This window comes from Orcinus orca, chromosome 15 (assembly GCF_937001465.1).
Source record: "Orcinus orca chromosome 15, mOrcOrc1.1, whole genome shotgun sequence".
In the NCBI taxonomy this organism is placed as follows: Eukaryota; Metazoa; Chordata; class Mammalia; order Artiodactyla; family Delphinidae; genus Orcinus; species Orcinus orca.
The window spans coordinates 70,738,919-70,754,034 of NC_064573.1; the positions used below are offsets into that span (position 1 = coordinate 70,738,919).

The 15,116-nt window shown below is 47.5% G+C and overlaps 2 protein-coding genes across 5 annotated transcripts in view; one reads left to right on the forward strand and one right to left on the reverse strand.

Annotated features, from left to right (window-relative positions):
* The first annotated feature begins 1,782 nt into the window (after window positions 1-1,782).
* LHFPL7 (LHFPL tetraspan subfamily member 7) lies at window positions 1,783-5,219 on the forward strand. Its single transcript, XM_004286814.3, is given in 4 exon segments — window positions 1,783-1,983; window positions 2,773-2,911; window positions 4,958-5,044; window positions 5,047-5,219. Coding segments are annotated over 4 exon segments (600 nt in total).
* Window positions 5,220-10,891: 5,672 nt separating this feature from the next.
* SGSM1 (small G protein signaling modulator 1) overlaps window positions 10,892-15,116 on the reverse strand; it is a 78,188-nt gene continuing 73,963 nt past the window's right edge. For all 4 annotated transcript variants that reach the window (XM_049697810.1, XM_049697811.1, XM_049697809.1 and 1 more), the window contains one exon: window positions 10,892-13,052. In XM_049697810.1, the coding sequence (XP_049553767.1) occupies window positions 12,964-13,052 (89 nt within the window). In that variant the 3' untranslated portion in view covers window positions 10,892-12,963. The remainder of the gene's footprint in view (window positions 13,053-15,116) is intronic.

Sequence of the window (15,116 nt, forward strand, 5' to 3'; positions counted from 1 at the left end):
GCACCTGGACGGTTGGTGTGATTTTCCCAGGTGACACTGAGCACATTATCTGGAGAACAAAACTTCTTTCAAGGTCAGAAACGCCCGGAGAGGCACTGGGGCGGCCAGAGAGAGGCAAAATCACGGGCCTCAGTCAGCTCTGGGCTCCCCAGCTTCCTGGCTGGAATTACACCCCTCGGGATCCTGCCAGCCCCAAAGTTGAGGCTGATTTTGGTGTAGGACAAAAATCCATCCTCCCTTCCTCAAGGGGCCGTGTCTCATTTGCTGGCTAGCTGCCGTGAGGTTTTTCTAATCCTGGGAATAAAATGTCTGTGCCACCTTACCCTGACCTACCTTCCCAGGCTTAGCTCAGCCCCTCTCCCTGCAGCACACCTGCATCTGACCCCCTAGAACCCTACCCCTACCCTACCCCCATTTCCAGAGAGACGAGGTGACCTCCCCAAGGTCATAGGGGGGAAACGTGGTTTGTTGCTTCTTTCTACCACATCATCCTGCTCAGTGATGGAACCCAACACCACATGCCCCCTGGGATTTAGAATCTGCTTTTACAGATGGAGGAGCTGAGGCCCAGAGCAATGGGGCAACTTGCTGCAGGTCACACAGCTGGGAAGTGGTAGAGGGACTGGCTGGCCTCCAAGCCCAGGATTCCAGCCACGTTTAAAGTGCTGGCTGGGCTTAGAGTCCCAAAGTGAAACCCAAGGTTGAAGTCCTGGAAAGTCTGTGTAGGTGCCCTTGGCTGGCTCAGCTGCTTTTGATCCCGGGTGCCCTTAGGCTGCCTCAGCCCTTCTGGGCCTCACTTCTGACCATCAATGACAATGCTGGCTATTAGCAAACCACCATCCTGCCTCAGCATCCTCACCCAACCTCTATTATTATTTTGTAAGACTGGACTTGAAATCAACTCTCTTTCTCCTTAAAATAGATTTTAGTTTAAAATGGATAACCAGTATCATGCCAAAAAATAGAACAAAAACACCACAACAAATACAAGGAAAATCCAACTACATCCCCCAAATCTCACTAGACCCCACTGCTTGCTCAGGGCTCCCTGTCTTTTAAAAAGAGGAGATGGACAGATGCTTGGGAGATGATTAAGACCCTTTAGCTCCAACAGACATTTTCTCCTTGGTGTAAAGAGAAGGATTGAAGGAGAATTGAAAACTAAGTAACTCTCGGCATTTAAGGCTGGGTTCAGGTGCCACCTGACTATCCCTCAAGGGTCATATGTGGCACCGCATGAAACAGCGATATATAAAACAATGCCATTTACATACATGAAAAATACACATATACTGAACAATATTGATTTTGCAAAAATACCTCCATACAAAAAGATACACATTAAATAATGGTTAGGGATTGAGAGGAGATAGCTGATGGGCAGGGTAGAAGCAGAGTTTTGGAAAGTGCAAGCCTTGATGGGCAGAGCGAATGAATGAAGGAATAAATGAATGAATGAATGAAACACGAGAGGGGGCTCACATGGACCAGTGATGATCATTTCCCGAGGACTGGTTGTGCTCCAAGGTCTGTTTAAGCACTAACATTCATTCTAAAATTTGGAGTTTCGACTTCCAGAACTTGTTAGGGAAAAGACCCACCCTCACCCCAGTTATTAACACCTCCAAGTGCATCCCAGGCCGAAGGGAGGCTAATGACCTGTGATCTGAAGACAGGACCAGATCCCTGGCTGGCCGGGGAGCGGGGGACACCTTTGCCAGCCCCTGTTTCTCTCCTTCCACTAATCTTGTCCCTTGACCTCTAGGTCACTGACATTCCCTGATGGTGGGCAGCATGTGGGCAACTCTGGGGCTTTCCCTAACCTGCATCTCAGCCCTCAGCCTCATCTCTCCTGTCTGGTTCCAGACCACCACTTTCTCCTTTGGTGTCCTCACCTACTGCTCCTGGCCTCAGGGTAACAGCTGGAACCAGAGCTGTGGGACCTTCAGGTCCCCGGATGATATTCCTGACTTTGCCTGGAAGGTGAGGCGTGGTCTCATCCATTCACTGGGACCTGGCGGTGGGGCACTCTTAAACCCATCAGAGTAAAAAAAAAAAAAAAAAAGCCAATTTCTGCTCACCTTCCTTCTAACCTCTGACTCGGTAGGTGCGGGGTGGGGTCTGGCTATCCGCATTTTAGCAAACACCCAGGATGATCCTGAAAGCAGCTGCCAGCATGCAGTGCCTTTGTACAAATTAGGAAAAGGATGCCCCTTCTTCAGGACTCTATACTGCCATCTGCTGGAAAAGTACTGTAGTCAATATGCATTTCTGTGATGACTCCCAAACGCATCTCCTGGAGTTGTGCAGTGCACAACCTGTACACACCTACCTGGTCATCCTCTATCTAAGCGCTGCTAGGTTTGAAAACCACAGCTAAGGTGTTGAAAGTCACTGCAAATTGCCAGATTCAACAATGGGCACAATGGGTTGGGACTCCCAGTTCAGCACCTCTAAGGAAGATTACACAGCCTTCAAAACCGATTACAAAGTTGCCTCTCTTGGTGACTCTGCTGTATAGCAGGTACTCAATAAAGGGAGGGTATGGTGGTTGTAGATCTAGATCTTAATTCTGACTCTATCTCTTAAGTAGCTGTGTGCTCTGAGGGAAATGACTCCAATTCCTTATACCTCTGTTTATATGTAAAACAGGGATAATAATAGCACAGACCTTGTGGGATTTTGAGGACTCAGTAGCTGATCAGTTAAGCAGAGAGAGCAGAGACTGCCCCCACCCCAGACAACACCCTCCCTCCTTTCTCTTCCTGGCAGGTCTCAGCTGTGATGCTCCTTGGAGGCTGACTCCTATTGGCCTTCAGTGCAATTCTCTTCCTGTCCTGGGCCTTAGCCCCCAAAGGGCTGTGCCCAGGGAGGGGCAGTGGCCCAATGCCAGGGGTGCAGGCAACAGCAGGTAAATCTTCTATCACATATGTGTTCCAGACATGTTTGTGGAATGAATGAATGAATGAATGAATGGATGGATGGATGGATGAGCCTGTAAGCAGAGTCTTGCCTCCTAGTTGAATCTCAGAGATAAACCCTAGGATTGTAGACTATTCCAGGTCCTTTAACAAGCCAGAAGTTGGAGGTAGGGAATGGTATCCTTAACATCACCCTCTCTTGCCCTTATCCAAACCCAGTCTTAATAGTCTGTCCTCCTTTGTTTCTCTCCCATCCATCCACTTTGCATCATTTTTACCAGGACCATCATATACAGTTGGGCAGGTTGTGCACTGCATAAGGGCATCCAGCTGAGGGCTGAGAGCTGCTGAAATCTAGCCATGCTCCAATTCCTAAGCTGTGAAAACTGCAGGGCTGCGTCTGCCCGGCTGCATCTGCTTTTCTCTAATTCACACATCGGCTTGGGATGATCTAGCTCAGGTCTTGACTGAACCTTCATCCAATTAATTCTCCACCATCTCTCACCTGGTTTAGAGGTGACCACCTCACACGTCTCCCTGCTGCCACTCTTGCCCCCTAGAGTCTGTTTGCCACACTCTGGCCAAGTGGGTCCTGTTGAAGCTGAAATCAGACCATGCCACTCGGACTGGCTTATCCGCGCCAATGACTTCCTGTTACCGATGAGGCTCCACTGATGAAGCTCTCATTCGCTTGCTGACCTCATCTCTTACCTGCTCCGCCAGGCTCAGCATGCTCCAGCCAAACTGGCTTGCTTTCTGTTGCTCATGAAAACCAAGCTTGTTCCCTCTGCCTGGAATTCTCTCTTCTCAGATCTTCACATCTTGCTCCTCCCACTTCATTAAGGGCTTTGCTCAAATATCACTGCCTCAGTGGGGTCTTCCATGACCTCAAGGTAAGGGAGCTTCCCTCTCCTTAGAGTCCCCTTCCTCTTACCTTGCTTTCCATTTTTCATAGCACTTACCTGCCCGCTTGATAATATCTTATCTGCCTGCTTGATTATTGTGCATCTCTCTCCACTAGAACATCAGCTCCATGAGGGCAAGGACATGTCTGCCTTGATATCACCAGCATCTAACACGGTACTTTGCACATAATAGTTGCTCATTAAATATTTGTTGAATCAATGGATGGAGATACAGTCCTTGTCCTCCAGTGTCTACTGGGGGTGGGGTGTATTAGGCAGTTATAACTCAGTGGGTATTTGGCACAAGAGGATGAGCACAGGATGCAAAGAAAAACTCCAAGAGGTACCAGACCCAGTGTGTGGAAGGTGTTAAGGAAGGTTTCCTTGAGGAGGCATCACTGAGATGAATCTGGAAGGATGAGTGGGAGTTAACCAAATGTAGAAGGGTGTTTCAGGTAATGGGAACATCACGGGCCAAGGCACAGAGAAAAGAGCAAGGCATGTGCAGGTAACCTCAAGTGGACGAGAGTGGCTGAAGGGTGGCTGCAGGTCACGTGACTCTCCTGCACGGGGAGTGCCTTCTAGGTGCAGAGGTGTCGGGTTCATTTTCTTAATATCATTAGTACCTTTGACAGAGTGCCTAACAGTTTTGATGAATGAGTGCATGGATGGATGGATGGGTTGGTGAATGGATGGAGTAGGGTGGGTAAGTAGGTGGACGAGTTGATGGATGCATCAATAAACATATTACTGGAAGGATGGATGAATAGATAGATGGATGGAAGGATGGGGAAAATGGGTAGACTGGAATATGGATAGATGGATGGATGGATGAATTGGTGGAAGGCAGGTGGCTAAGTGGGTGGATGGCTGGCTGGCTGGATGGATAAGTGAATGGATAGGGAGGTGTAGGAATGGAGAGAATGAGTGGATGGGTGAGTAGATGGACAGATGGGTGGAAGGCTAAGCTGAGTGATAGGTGGATAAAAGGATAGATGAGCCAATAAATAAGTGAGTGGATGGATGGATGGATGGGAGGGGGATAGGAGGGTGGATGAGTGAGTCCTGGGATGGAAAGGCAGCCCAGAGCCCCTTGACCGACACACTGGTTTTCCTTGCTGCTGTTTCTAGCCATCGCCACCATTGTGGGCCTGCTGGTTTTCCTGATCAGCTTGGCCTCCCCCTTTGCCAAGGAAGCCTGCTTAGCCTCCTCTGTGTACCAGGTGGTCAGTGCCAGCTGGGCTGGGGCTATGAGACTGCCATCTTCCACACAGTCCTGGCCAGCCTCCTGCCCATGTTCAGGTGGCTCCACGTGACCGAGGTCCAGCAGAGGACCATCCTCTTCTCCAGTGACACTGAGAGCATCATCCTCGTGCCAGAAATGAGCAAATAAAAATATCTCAGGAGGAGCAAAAAGAGCCCATGCAACAGTTGTATGAAATCACCATGCACCCAGGTTCAAATCCCACCTCTGCTGCTTCCTTGCTCTGTGACCTCAGACAAGACACTTCACTTCTCTGGGCCTCGGTGTATACTTCTGTAAGATGGGAGTGTGTGTGAAATAATGCCTACCTCATAGGGTTGTTATGAGAATTAACTTAAGATGCTGTGTATAAATAAAGCCCTTAGCATGATGTTAGGCACTAGTATTCAATAAACTTTAGTTATAATTATTATAATCCCTATCTCACAGGACTGTGGTGAGGATAAATCTATTCATGAAAAGTGCCTGGGGCAATTCTGAATCCGTGGTCACCACTCAAATACTACATCTTTTAATAAGTATGTGCATATTCTCTATGAGAGAATAAAATAAAAATATCCTTCCCTTTTTATAACTCCTCCTCTTGGAGAATTTGAAAATTTTCCATTTTCCCATCAAACGTCTAGTGAGTGCCCCTTATAGATGAGAGTTGGTCCAGTGCTGGGGTGGGGATTGAGGGGGTGTCAGGCAGTAAGGACCTATCTCACCCCTCCATGGACAATCCCACTGATGTGGAAACTTCACTGTTATTTGGGGAACATGAGGCCCCTCACGATCCAGTCCGAACCTCTCTCTCCAGCTTCTTTCTTGTCATTCACCCAACCCTGCGCCTCTCCCTCCAGCCACACTGAATTCTGAGCTCATAGTAGGTCTCTTCACAGCTCCACCCCTTTGTACACATTGCTCTCTCTGCCAGGGATGGAGTCAGTCTGTTGCCTTTGCTTATCAAGACCCATTGCCCTTCTTTGGGAAAAGCGCCCTAATCTTCCCTTGGGGAATGACCCTCAGCAACTCTCTGACCACCCCAGGCTTTAGGATGGACAAATGAGTCCTTCTGGCCAGTCAAACCCAGTCAGAATGATTGGTTCAGAGATGGGCATGGGACCTGTATAAGCCAACATGGACAAGAGTGGAACCACCAGACAGACAAAGATGGAGCTCTAAAGACTTCACTTGAGTAGCTGGATGCAGCCACGCCTGCTCCGCTACCTGCAAGAGACATAGTCACAGGCAGCTCCAGGCCGGTACCCCTCTAGTTAGACTGCCCAGAAGAAAGAGTGAACGGCTCTCTTCCCAGGGATGGAATCTGATTGGCCAGAACTGAGTCATGTGCCCACCTTGGGGGGAGGGGCTTGTCAGCAATCTCAATAGACCATAACTATAGTTATAACGTAGGAGATACATTTCCCCAGAAGATGGGAGAAGTTGCTGGTCCTAGAATGGGGCAAGGATGCCAGGCAAGCAAAAACATTTGATACTAAACTCTCTCTTTAAGGGAAGCTTTATTATCTGCATTTCACAAAAGTGAAAACTGAAGCTCAGAGAGACAAAGTCACTTGCCCAAAGTCACACAGCTGATCAGTGGCAGAGCTGGGATTTGAATCCAGGTCTGTCAGACTCTGTGATGGAGGCAAAATAACACCTGAATTTGTGATCTCTGCCCCGACCCAGCTCACCAAACTCTTTTGGTTTTAAATGTTCAACTAAGAACATCTGTATATAACAATATTATATTATTAGAGCGATTCTATTATTTTGAAAACACACAAACCACAGAGAATGCAGCTCGCATTCGTCTTTCAGAAAAAAACAATAAGGACAATAATTACTTTAAAAAGTAATAGAATAATGGAATAAAGTAATAGAAAACCTAGGAAGCCACCACATAGTATCCAAATGGACTCGAAGACCAGTGGTATGTTTCAAGTGTCATCAGCACTTTGATGTGAGTCAGGCTTCTGTGGGAAGATTCCAGGAGGCCCAGGCAGCATCCCAGTGCACAAAGCAGCAAGTAGATGCCGCCAAGAAGAAGCCCAAACTCAGCTTCAGGTCACCCACCTGCGCTAGGGATGAGCCGCCTCCTCTATGTAATAACCTTACAGTAGCTCCCAAGTTCCTTAATTTTCTCCTTCAGCAATTTCAGCAATGCCAAAGGGAGCAAATCTGCAGGCTATGAAGCAGAAGCATTTACACAGACACTGTCTTTATTTGACAAGAGCCAGAGGAATCTGTCTGTCTTATTTTCTGTTCAGCATAAGAGGTATTCTTTATTTGCAGGAGCCCTTTACCTGCTGAGGCTGGAAATCATTGTGCCCACAAGACTGAATAAAGCAAGCCAGGAAGATACTGCAGGATTCCTGCCCAGCACCCCGATGTAATGGAAAGTCCCTAGGGAACGGCATCGTTCTGTAGGTCATTTGAATTCTACTAGGTTGACTTAGCAACGGATTGGCAAGCTGGCACTTCAAAAAGGATCAAACTGTGCTCCTTCTAGAGTCTATACCTGTCCTGGGCTCAAGCTCTCAATGTGTGCAGCAGCTTAAAAGCCTGCAGCACAGAGACCCGAGAGCCCTTCCCTGACTCAGCAGAACCCGATGCAAACTGCAGAGTCAGAGCGGGTTTTGCTCCTGCCAAGAACTGATGGCCTCACCACACCTAACTCCAGTTGCTCTGTCATAGACCCAGAGGGCTCAGAGCTCATCCCTTCCCCAGTTCTCCTTCAGGAGCTGTGTCAAAGATTCACCTGAGAACCTGAGCAAGACAGATGATAGGAACCCAGGGAAACTGAGGTCCCAACCAGGAAATCATCCCCAGTGATGCTAGGGGCAGAGGGTCCCAGTGGAAAGAGGGGGGCCAGGACTGAATCCAGACCCAAGGGAGGCATTATTACCCCCAGTTCACAGAAATGAAAACCAAGGCTCAGAGAGGCAAGGTCACTTGCCCAAAGCCACACAGTCAGGAAGCGGCAGAGTTGGGATCCTAAGTCATCCCTCCCCAAGCATGTGGATAAAGATATAGGACCTGATTTTAGTTGGTGTGGTGAGAAAGTCACTCCCACTTCAATCCTCCTTGAAGTCCTCCAAGAAGAAAGGCTCGTCTGGTGCTAGCACGTCTTTAACCTCTCAAACCCTTAGCGCATCTCTTCTTAACGGCAAGAGAGCAAGCTTCAGAAAGCCTTTGGTGGGAAATAGTATTTTGGCAAAATAAGATTTATTTTTACAACCATCTTCTGTTTATGCAAATGATTCTGGCTTGCCATAAGTTTGAAGTTTTAAAAAATGAGTTGATTTAAAGAAAACTAGTAAAGGGACTTTCCCTGGCGGTCCAGTGGTTAAGATTCCGCGCTTCCACTGCAGGGAGTGCAGGTTCGCTCCCTGATCGGGGAACTAAGACCCCACATGCAACACGGTGTGGCCGAAAAGTAAAAAGAAAAAAGAAGACTAGTAAAGATATAATAGTACAGATGGTACACAGATATGGTCCAAATCATAAAGGTGGACTGCAGGTGACTTGAGTTTGATGCTGTCATAAAACCTGGGGAGAAGACTCATTGATTGATGGATCTAATGTCTCTCAAACTTGAGTATCTGTTGAAAAGGAAAGAAATCTAAACTACTTCCTCCCACTGCCCTTGACTGTACCCTCACCTCCTTTCTCCGATGGGCTGCTGGGACCTCAGGCCTGGGAGAGAAGGAGGGAGGGATAAGAAGGAAGATGAAACAGGATGGCATAAATGGTTGCAGCCGTTCTGAAACGGGATGGTCGGGGCCTCCCAAACTCTTTGCATGAGTGCTTCTCAGTTGCCCCATGGCCTCTCCCACAAGCCAAATGGAAAGCTCGAGGTGAAAAGAAAGTGGAATGTGATTTAGAAGAGAGATGATAGAGCAGCCAGAGGGTCTAAACCCAGCAGTGTTGTTCTGAATGAGAACAGCAACATTCAGTCAGAAGACATGGTGACGGACAGTGTCCACATGCCCATGGCTACAAGGAAAGGAGGCAGAAGGCAGAGGAGAGGAATCGGAGGGATGGGGGAAGGAGAAGATAAAGAAATGGAGGAAAAGATGGAGGAGGTGGCGGAGGAAGAAGAAGAAAAAGGGGGGAGGAGGGGTCCACAGTGACAACTGTGTGTGCCATACGCATGGCAGCAAAGACCCCTTCTCCATTCCTGCTTCGAGTCACGAAAACGTGCCTAGTGGCCCAAGACTCGTCTTCTCACATCTATGCAAGGTGCAAATGCATGTGTTTAGGAAAAACTTTACAAAAGCAAAACATTCTCTTAGGATTTTTTTCCCACAAAATACATCATCCTTTACCATAAGTCAATAGTGCATGTAACTGCACATTTGTACACACATAACAGGTATGCTGGTGGCACCCAGGTCTGGTGGTGCCAGGCAGCTGCAAGAATAGTGGGGTCCTCCAGGAGGAGGGCCATGTGTACCAAGCTATGGCTGGAGCTGGGGAAATGAGACCAGTGGCTTCAAAGGATAGTCAGAACATCAGGACCAGTCTTTGCTCTCAGAAGCTTCTCCCAGGAAGAAGCAGACCTTCCCACTAAGAGAGCCCCATGTGGGCCAGCAAAAGACAAGTCCCCACCTTCCCGCTGCTGTGTGGCTTCAGACTTACCTCTGCTGACAATCTTCCAAGAAAGTGGTGACTTGGGCTCAGCCAGGCCACCAATGCCACCTGAAACTCCTTTACTTTGCTGGCTTATTTGGAAACTAACTTTTTCTATAGAAAACCTGAAGTTTTGATGGGTGCTCATTAGATTAAATCAAGCTTTGCTTCTGCAGCGGAAAATCAGAAGTTTCCCTTGGTGCATGGGGGTGGAGATCCATGTGAGGTCTCAACTGCCCAAAGACTGTGGCTCAGAATGGCAGCCGTGAGTGGGAATCATAGATATTGAGGAGATAAGTTGATGGTCTATGGGAACACTGGGGGTGAGAGAGGAGCTAGCTCAGCAGTGGGGATACAGTGAGGCATCAACTTAGAGGTACACTCTTGAGTCCAATGGCTGACCATCTTGGGACCCCTCCTGTGCATGGACCTTGGGATACATGGTAGACTGTTTGCAAAAATACTCAATTATTTCCGTGCCTGTATTTACAGCCCTTTTCATTGTCACTTTTCAAAACCTCCCATCAACTGGCGGAATCTATTTCTCCATCCTTTCAATCTGAGCTCAGCCATATGACTTCTTTGACCAAAAGAATATAGTAGAAATAACTTTATGCCAATTCCAATCCTAGGTCTCAAGAGGCATTGCACACTTCTGTTTGCTCTCTTAGAAACTGCCATCATGGCCATGTAAACAAGCCTGAGCTAGCCTAATGGAGGATGAGAGATACATGGCCCAGTTTCTCCCACTATCCTAGCCAACAGCTGGCCAATTGTCAAAAGCAGAGTTGCCTGGCTGGCCATCAGCTGATCAGAGACACACAAAGAAGTCGAGCTGAGACCAGAAGAACCACCCAGCTGAACCCAGCTCATATTGTTGACCTACAGAATCATCACAAGCTAAATAAATGGCTGTTTGAAGCCACTAAGATTTGGGGTGGTTTGTTACACAGCATTACTTGTGGTAACAGCTAACTGATACAAAGGATGAGATGAGATTCACCAGCCTTGAACTTTCAGGGGAAAGACCAGGGAGCTATCATAAGAATACGTCCCTCTCTGTGTCTGGGTCACTGAGGTGGGGTGGAGGGTGGGGTATGAGGACACAGTCTTCAGAAGCAAGCATTTCTTTTTTTCAAATTAAAAAGAAAATCCCCAAACAAAGAAACAAAAAATAACCCAGGTTCACATGTTTCTGTTTATATATTTTCTCTCTATATAGACACAACTCTGTAGTAAACTGTAACAAGATATGTTGGCAACACTGAGAAAAGGAGGGCACTCCATAGATAAAACAACTCGCACGCATACGATTCAGGGACACAAGGACACACACAACGTACAAAGATCCAAATAAACACAGTAAGCCGAATAAATAGGAGTTATTCCAAATCACAACCACGACGCTCTCTGGAACACCACGAGAGAAGGCAGAGAAGAGATTTTGTGCTGTACTTTCAGACTAGTCTGTCAAAAAAATAAATAAGAATCGGAAGGTCTAGGACCTGGGTCTTGCTAAAATAACATCCTCTGTAGTGAACAGTTGAATGGCAATATAAACTTTTATCTGGAGGGGACTTTCATACATTTTCTCCCATCTTGGGAAGGTGGGGGACTAGGGCGAGGAGATGCATTTCTCACGGAGCGTTCTTTGGAAGCGAGGGCCATCTAGTCTCATCCATCCTGCCCAGGAGACCATACTCAGGCGGAAGTTCAGTGCAACCTAAAGTGCTGGGTCCAAGGGAAGTGCCTTCACAAGCACGCCAGGCAGGGACTGCTCCCCTTCCTGGTTTGCTCAGGACGGAAGGACTAATGCACTCTCTCTGCGAATGCTTCAAAGTGCTTGACGAGTCTCCTACCCTCTCCAAAATCCTACCTGCCATTCTTGGGACGAGCATCCCTCCCCAACTCTCACTGTTTCTCCCGACTCTCGTACACTCTCGGAAGAGAAGGGCTGGCAGGACCACTCTCTTGGGAGGACAGGTAGGCAGGTAAACTAGCTTGCTTAGGGTCTGTTTGGGGATTGGTGACCCTCTGTGTGAAGACATGGAGGGGACCATTTCCAGTCTGGTCTGTGACCCTGGCACCAGTTCATCAGCTGATGTTTCTTTCCCAAGGAAAACACCCGCCATACCCTACCTGGGCCAACCTCTGTCCTCCTTTCCCTCCTTTGTCCTGAGTGAGCAAGGGCACTTAGAGAAAAGCCAGCCTCCCTAAACAAGTGGCTTGCACCAACACACATCTTCCAAGCTTCTGGAACATCAGACCCGATGTATGGAAGGAGAGGCGAGGTCCTTCCTAGGAAGAGAGGAAGGGGATGTGGACTCTGCCCTGCCCGGGGGCCCCTGAGCAGGACCCGGAAGAGGCCTATCTCATGCTTACAGACACTTCTCACAGGCAGACGTCTTTCTTTAAAAGAAGAAAAAAGTCTCTCCTGGGCCAGGTGGAGGAGACAAAATGAGAAATATACAATGGTTGAAATCCCGGACCCCAAGAGAGATGTGCAAAGGACCCCATGTGCCTTTTCTAAATGGAAGAAAATCTCAGGATATAGGCGGCTCAGGTACAAAGAAAGTGGAGAGGGAGATACACTTGTAGCCCCTCCTCCAAGCCAGTGGTTCTCAAATGGGGCTATTTGGCAATGTCTGGAGGTGCTCCAGGATGTCACAAGGGGCTGGGGAGGAGGGTGCTACTGGCACGTAGTAGGTAGAGGCCAGGGATGCTGCTCAAATTCCAACAGTGCACAGGGCAGCATCCCTCCAAAAAGCATTAAATGTCAACAGTGCTCTGCTCCAGGCCAACCTTCCAGCCACGTTCTGGAACATCTCCAAAGGCCCCTTTCAAAGTACAGAGGTAGCCCCACAGACCTCTCCTATACCAGTTTCCAAAAAGTTCCCTCCCCAAGTCTCATCTGACAAGACAGTTGGAGGGATGGGAGAGAAGAGGGAGGAGACCATTCTGGGGACCATGAATGAAGATGTTCCCTCCGCACACCAACAACTCCCAACTCCCACAAGGGAGAAATCCCAGACTTGGGCAATCTTTGGTCAAACAGAAAAACGTAAGGCTGAACTGAAGGGGCAATCCCTCGATCCCACCTGCCTGGTGGCCAAAGTTGGGGTACTTTCTCTTTGCACAGAGGTCCATGCTCGGGAACAGATGCCAGGACCTTGCTCCCTGGGCGGCCAGGAGGAGAAGCAGGCGGGACAGGCAGGTGGGCAGAGGCTTGGGTGACGCTGCCTGGGTGACATGGTCCTCACTTGTTCTCAATCAGGGTCTGCACCTTGTACACGAGGTCCCGGGCCAGCTTCAGGACCTGCTTGGTGTTGTGTCGCTCGGCCATTTCTGAAAGAGCGGAAGTAAGATCTCATGAGCCTCCTTCTGTGTCCATCCTCGGGACGCACTTTCAGTGCCCAGAGAGGTCTCTGGGGCATCCCCATCATCATCATCATCTGGCATCACCCCCAGAGCAGTTCTGGAAGCAGAGACTCTGGGGAAGGCCTGCATCTCCAGACCTCGGTTTTCTCATCTGTAAAATGGGAACCATAACAGTACCTACTTCACAAGGTTACTGTGCGATCAAACGAGACGAAGCTGACTCTCAGTGTGTGTGTTTAAAAAAAAAATTAGGTCCTCCCACCACCCTCCTACAAACATAATGACTGGACACCTTTTAAGAAAGCAATGCCAGGCACATGGTAGGTGCTTAAAAGTAGAGAAGGAAGGAAGCAACAGAAGGAGAGGGGGAGGGGAGGGGAGAAAGGACCAGTAATCACTTTGTCGAGAGTGACATAAAATGATCAGCTCTTCAAAGCAGAATAATCCTAAACTTAGACATTTATCATAAAGAACTCATTTGGGGACTTCCCTGGTGGTCCAGTAGTAGTCCCCACCTTCCAGTGCAGGGGACGTGGGTTTGAATCCTGGTCAGGGAACTAAGATCCCACATGCCATGGGGCAACTAAGCCCACGTGCCACAACTACTGAGCCCACATGCTGCAAACTACAGAGCCCACGCGCTGTGGAGCCTGCGCACCACAACTAGAGAGAGACAACCTGCATGCCACAGCTAGAGAGAAGCCCGCATGCTGCAATGAAAGATCCTGCATGCCGCAACGAAGATCCTGCATTCTGCAACTAAGACCTGACACAGGCAAGTAAATAAATAAATAAATAAAAGTTGAAATAAAAACAAATAAAAATGGGGATAAGTAACATTAAAAAAAACCTCAGAAAAAACAAAACAAGAAAGAAAGAAATGATTTGGTAGAAGAAAAACAAACAAACAAACAAAAAACACTAACACCGTGGTTCCCAAACTGGGTGCTGAGGAATCCCAGGGTGCCACAGTGAACACATGGAAACTTTGAGGGAAATACAGCTATCTTCCACATCTACTGAACACCACATAAACTGCTAATGCAAGTGAGTTTGCAAATTTCATGACATTCCTATTAACGGCTTTCTAGCTTTGCAAAAACTAGGTTTTCAGCAAGCAGTTGCCGTGATAAAAGCAACTATCATGTGAAAATCACTGTGGAATAGGAAATGAAGGTGGTGGGGTTCAAAATGATTCCAAGGTTTGAGAAGTTGTGCAAAGCCCAACAGGTGAACACACCCATTAGTAACTGTACTTATTTATTTATTTATTTTTATTTATTTATTTTGGCCACGCCGTGTGGCGTGTGGGATCTTAGTTCCCTGACCAGGGATTGAACCCATGTCCCTTGCATCAGGAGCACGGAGTCTTAACCACTGGACCGCCAGGGAAGTCCCAGTAACTGTACTTATTTAAATATAAAATAAAAATACGATTTTCTTTTGACTTACACGTATTATTTTTTCAAATGGCTACTAAGTTGTTAGGAGAGATATACTTATTAGGTGGTTTGGACCTAACTAGTTAGTGAATGGAACTTTTGGTCCGAGTGCCACGAAAACTTTACGGAGACATCAGGGGTGCCATGAACTGAGAAAGTTTGAGAACCTCCACGCTAAGACAGGAATTGCTTTGGGTTCTCAATCACACCCTCAAACCAAAAACAACCTAGATGCCCAATCAGAAGGGACGGTTCAGTAAGTTATGAACAGTCACTTGAGGTATATTCTGCTGTCTTAAAAAATGATTATATAGAAGATGGTTTTTAAAACATTAAGCGGAAAAAACCCTAGATACAACTGGATTCTGAAATGGTAACAACATAAAAATATCCATTACTTTGGGAAAGACTAGATGGAAAAAACATTTTTTAAAAAATGAACCCACTAAGTACAGCGTGGTTTCCTGGATTGGATCCTGGAGCAGAAAAAGGACATTAGTTAAAAACCAAGTGAAATCAAGTCAGTCTGTAGTTTAGTTGATAATAATATATCAATGTTAATTGCTTTGTTCTACAAATGTACTAGGAT